Below are 5,835 nucleotides of genomic sequence, written 5' to 3'. Positions count from 1 at the left end.
CAGGCATGTTTGTTTGAGAAATGAAAAAGAAAAAGTTACAATATTTAAGTTTTAGAAATTAAAAGAGAAAAGGTTGAATAAAAATATTATAAAATTAAAATATTGTTAGAATATAATTTTTTAATATTATATTTCTTTTAAAATTTGAAAATGTTAAATTATTTTTTATATTTTGTTTGAAGGTTTGAGAAAATTATAATGATTAATTTGAAAAAGTTGTAATAATTAATTTGAAAGTATTTATATTTAAGTAATATTTAAAATAAAATGGGATGAGATGAGATGAAAAACATTACCAAACATTCCCAAGTCTAATCAGCTTTTTGCTTGTTCAACATAAGGACCAAATCTGCATATTAATGACACAATTATGACAATATCACAGTACGTATTATTAGATTTAGCCTAATTGTTTTCCCAAACCATCTTATCTCATTTAATTTAGTTTAATTATTACAATTTTTTTAAACTCTTACAAAATACAAATAAATAATTTAACTTTTTCAAATCTCAAAATAAAAATAATATTAAAAAAATATATTCTAACAATATTTTATTTAATTTTTAACTTCTATCTCATCTCATCTCATCTCATCTGTATAAATAAACTATGCAAACTCAGTACTAAACAAAAACATAATCATCCAACAAGCTTTTTCTTAATCATATGAAGCTGTGCTACAACTTCTATAATGTTCATCCTTTCTCCAGGTTGATTTGTAGAACAAGCAACTCCAATCCCTAATATCGAAATCAAGCACTCCTGGATTTTGTTTCTTCCGAAGTTTCTCTCTCCTTCTCTTTCCTGGAAAAGAATTGGATCTGTAATCTCCATCACTCGATGAGGCAAAGCTACCTTGACAAATGAATGTAGGTCCAAAGCACCTTGAAACATGCCGTCTGTGGGTCCTTTCTTGGTAAACATTTCTAATAGGAGGATCCCATAACTGTACACATCTCCATAGACAGACACCTCATTTCCCATACCATACTCTGCATTTGATATACAATAACTTTTCAATTTTGAAGAAAATAAAAGCATATGCTAAGAGAGTAACATGTGCTATGATATTGCAAATTTGCTTAGAAATGTTAGAAAAAAGTTGTATTCTTACCGGGAGCAGTGTAGCCAATTGTTCCTCTTATGCCAATAGAGCTTGATTGTTCATTAGAAGAGTTTATAATATGGTTCACTTTAGGAGAGAATTTTGCCAATCCAAAGTCACCAACATGTCCAACCATTTCATCGTCGAGAAGAACATTACTAGGCTTCAAATCACAGTGAACAATAGGCATTTGGCAATGATAATGGAGATATTCCAATGCGCTCGCAACATCAATGGCGATATTCAACCTCTGATAAAGATTAAGATTTCTTGGTTCGTGTTCATGTTCTTCATCTTGATCTTGTGCAACTGGATGCAACCAATCCTCAAGGCTGCCATGGATCATGAACTCATAAACTAGTGCCTTGAAATCATTACCATGAAAGTCAACACTTGAGCAAACAGTTAGTACCTTCAAAAGGTTTCGATGCCTGATGTTTCTCAGGGCCTCACATTCAGCAAGAAAGCTTTTGGCAGCTCCACGCTGCAAAAGGTTTAGAACCTTTACAGCAATTGTTTTTCTACCCTCATCAAGGATTCCTTTATACACGGATCCAAAACTGCCAACACCAAGCAAATTATTGGGGGAGAACCCTCCAGTGGCTTTCGAGAGACTTTGATAAGACATATTTTCTGAAGAGTTTGAAGTTGATTCTGTTCTTTTCTTTCTTAACCAGCAGATAAATAAGAAAGAGATCACAAATGTTGTCCCTAAAATCCCGAAAACTATTAATATTATTGTCAATTTCTTCTTCTTCTTCGGCTCCCCAAAGTTGCATTTAGGCAACTCCATCTCAGGTATTCCCCCGCATAGGAGATTGTTTCCTACAACTGAAGTTGCTGTGGAGTTCTTGAAAACTCCCCCTATAGGCACCAGACCCTCCAGATTATTATAAGATAGATTCAAAAGCTCCAAGACTTTCAAATCCACAAAAAAATCTGGAATTTTTCCTGATAGATTATTTCGAGAAAGATCTAACTGTTGAAGTCCTCTCAGAGAACCTAAACTTGATGGAATGGTGCCTAGGAATAAGTTTTCTTCCATGGCTAGATACTCCATCTTAATACAACTGCCAAGACTGCTAGGAATTTCACCGGATAGCATGTTTTCTGAAAGATACAATGCACCCAGGTTTTTTAGATTCCCAACTTCAATGGGAAGGGAACCTGTGAAATGATTTTGGGACAAATCAAGATAGACTGATAAGGATGAGAGGCCAATGACTTGTGGAGGTATGGCGCCACTTAGACTGTTATTGTAAAGATCTAATGAGAGCAAAGATTGGCAGTTGCCTAGACTTGAAGGGATGCTTCCCTGAAGGTTGTTGCTCTTTAAATCTAATCTGATTAACCGAGATAGATTTCCAAGAGAATCCGGAATGTTGCCTGAGAGTTTGTTGTCACTTAGTAACATTTCCTGCAAATTCTGAAGCTTTCCAAGATCATGGGGAATGGTACCTGACAATTGGTTATTCCGCAAATAAAGTCTCTCTAGGTTGAAGAGATTTGAGATCCCACTTGGTATAATTCCTGCTATATTATTCTCATCTATTAAAAATACTTTCAGAGTAGATGAAAAGTTACTGATGTATTTAGGTAAAACACCACCAAGACTGTTGTTGTTTACAGCCAACAACTCTAGGATTGTGGCATTGGTCAAAGAAAAGAGAAAGCTCAAGTCATCAGCTTCCCCTCTTCCGAGGGGATTGCCGGTGGTGCTCAACCATTGAAGCTTCTGCAGCTTTTCCAAAGAAGGAATATTTCCAGTAAAATTATTCCCTGCAATTGTAAGAAAACCCAGATTTGAGGCATTGGAAATTGAAGGAGGAATGGAACCAGTAAATTGGTTAAAGGAAAGGGCAAGGTTTTGGAGATTAGGAAAGGTTATGCCCAAGTCCAACGGAAGACTTCCATGGATTTGATTAACTCCAACGTCAAAATTAGTAATAGAAGAGAGATTGAAGATTCGCGCAGGGATGGTCCCAGAAAGCAAATTAGCACCAAGTGCTATATATTCAAGATTCATAAGGTTGCCTAGTGAATGAGGAATACTCCCACTAAGATTATTGAAGGGTGCTGAAAGTACCTCAAGTGAAGATAGGTTCCCAAGAAATGGAGGGATAATTCCTTTTAATCTGTTGTACCCTACGGAAAATTTTTTCAGCTTTGACAGGGAGGAAAGGTCTACAGGAATTTCCCCAACCAGGTAGTTATTAGCAAGACTGAGAACTTCGATATGCATGCAACCAGATACATTCGTAGGAATTCTTCCACTGATTGTATTATTATGCAGCCTTAACTCCCTTAATCTGCGCAAACGACCTATTTCTGGAGGGATTTCATGAATCAAGCTATTGCTTTGAAGGTGCAGACACCTTAAAAAACTCAAGTTTCCAATGAAAGGCGATATAGATCCGACAAGGTTTTGAGCTACCAGGCGCAACTTCGTGACCCTTCTGTGCCGGTGACCGCATGTGACACCCTGCCATTGACAAAAGCCAATGCTGTTGTTCCAGGAACTGAAAACCATGAAAGGGTCATGGGTTATTCCCTTCTTGAATTCTAGCAAGGCTAGCCTGTCTGCCTCCTTCCCTTCAATGGCATAGGTGGTAGAACCAATGCCCAAGACAGAAACAACAACAAGGGCACTGCAAATAGTAGTACTACACAAAGAGACTAGGGAGCTCAAGTTAGAATGCCCCATAGAGTTGGGAAAATCTTGAAGGAGAGTCTTGATCGATGTTTGTCTGTCACGACAAGGAAAAAGATGAGGATAGGAGAAATTCCTGGCCGGGGGCTAATTTCGTTGTTCCTCAACTCCTATATATGGGAACTGTCACTGGCATTTAAGATCGATTAGCAAAATGCATGGAAAATGTATGTTTGACAATGACCATGAAGTTGCTGATCTTTTATGATAAGGTTTTGAGCAGGAAAAAAATGAATCACGGGACTATTTTTCAGTGGACTCGGAAGAAGACTCTTCTTATTAGAAAAAGTAGGGAGTCTCAAGTCAAATGATAATGCTGGAACTTGATCAGGTTGGCCCTCTCCACTTGAGGCAAAATTGACCTCAATTGCTAGGGGTCAACAAAACCCACCATTTAAACTACTGACAGCTTTATCAATGGACTACTGTAACTGTTTGGCAATTAGACTTGTTTGTTTTTTTCATAAATATTATTATTATGAATCTCAAAACTTGACTCAGACTCAGTGATGATAATGAGAAACTTGACTTCGTTGTACCACTTTACTTTGTTGCCAGAACATCAAAACATCGGTCCCCTTTTTTCTAGCCCAATTAACACGGAAACTCCACCATTTCCCTTTCATTCAATTTCCAATTTCCACTTATTCCTCTTGTAAAATTAGCCCCTAGAAGTTATCAAAACTATTCTAATATCGTTTACTCATTAATCCCTAAGGCGATCACTATTCAACCTATTTTGTAACAACAGACTAAAACTGAGATCAAACAACTTGAATTACTGATCTTCGAGGGATCAGAAACCTCCACTTCAATTCACTTTACTATTCAATGTTTACAAAGGAAGGAAGGCTTCAGTATTTATAGAAGCCTTATGATGATTAACAACGGCTACAAGGGGGTATTATGGTAATGTGCAATAAGTAAGTAGGGATACAAAGGTACATTAATGTTATAAAGGAACACATGCATATCACGTGACTAACTAACTAACTAACTAATTCACTGCTGCTTGAACAAATGAACACCTCGCTTCTCTTCAGTTCGAGCTTGCTTCCTGTCGATGAACTGAACATAACAACTGCCTTCCTCTTCAAAAGACATTGCCCACAAGGTCAGGATAATGAATCCGTAGCTGCTCAACAGGTTCCCAAGTGGAATTTACTTCATCCATACCACGCCATTTCACTAATAGCTCGATAAAGGGTTTATTATTCACAGCAGACATGCGCCTGTCCAGAATAGCTTCAGGTTCCACCTTAAAATTCCCATGAGAATCCACCAAGGGTAATACAGGAGAGATCTGTGAATCGGGGCCAATGTATTGTTTGAGTCTTGATACATGGAACACGGGATGGACTGATGAGCTTGGTGGTAATTCAAGTCTATAAGCTACCTCTCCAATGCATTCCACAATTCTGAATGGACCACAGTACCTGGCAGCTAACTTTGATCTGCTGGCTTGACTAACAGTCTGTTGTTTATACTTATGCATTTTCAAATAGACTAAATCACCCACCTTAAACTTCCTCTGAATGTGATGTTTATCATATTGTTGCTTCATAGTAACCTGTGCAGCCATCAAGTTCTTTTTTAACAACATTAGTATCTCATCTCTCGACTTTAACTCTCTGCCCACGGCTTCATTTTGAGTAGTCCCCTCAGCATACTGAATTAAAGTTGGAGGAGATATTCCATATAATGCCTCGAATGGTGTCATTTTTGTGGAAGAGTGGACTGAGGTGTTATACCACCACTCAGCCCAAGGGAGCCAATGCACCCACTGTTTGGGTCTTTCACTAACAAAGCATCTCAGATATTGTTGCACACATTTGTTAACCACTTCAGTTTGCCTATCTGATTGTGGATGGTAAGCAGATGTGAAGTGCAATTTAGTCCCTTGCACTTTAAACAACTCTCTCCAAAAATTACTGGTGAAAACAACATCCCTATCAGTTACAATGGTTGATGGCAAGCCATGTAACTTGAATACCTGGGATGTAAAAACAGCAGCTACTG

At 37.6% G+C, this 5,835-nt stretch overlaps 1 protein-coding gene across 1 annotated transcript; it reads right to left on the bottom strand.

The window, feature by feature from the left end:
* Positions 1-575: 575 nt before the first annotated feature.
* LOC109007590 (probable LRR receptor-like serine/threonine-protein kinase At3g47570) lies at positions 576-4,121 on the bottom strand. The gene is made up of 2 exons (XM_018987335.2): positions 1,116-4,121; positions 576-993 (listed from the first exon to the last, which is right to left on the bottom strand). The coding sequence occupies exons 1-2, from the start codon at positions 3,808-3,810 to the stop codon at positions 641-643; spliced, it is 3,048 nt and encodes a 1,015-aa protein (XP_018842880.1). The 5' UTR covers positions 3,811-4,121; the 3' UTR covers positions 576-640.
* Positions 4,122-5,835: the final 1,714 nt, after the last annotated feature.

The sequence above is a fragment of the Juglans regia genome, chromosome 16 (genome assembly GCF_001411555.2).
Source record: "Juglans regia cultivar Chandler chromosome 16, Walnut 2.0, whole genome shotgun sequence".
Taxonomy (NCBI): Eukaryota; Viridiplantae; Streptophyta; class Magnoliopsida; order Fagales; family Juglandaceae; genus Juglans; species Juglans regia.
Note: the sequence above shows the minus strand (reverse complement) of the source record. Positions and strands in the feature narration are given on the sequence as shown.

Bases quoted from the DNA above. Each gene is read 5' to 3' on its own strand.
- LOC109007590 (XM_018987335.2), bottom strand. From the start codon at position 3,810: ATGGGGCATTCTAACTTGAGCTCCCTAGTCTCTTTGTGTAGTACTACT. The intron at 994-1,115 runs GTAAGAATACAA...TATCAAATGCAG, and splicing joins AATTGGCTACACTGCTCCCG to AGTATGGTATGGGAAATGAG.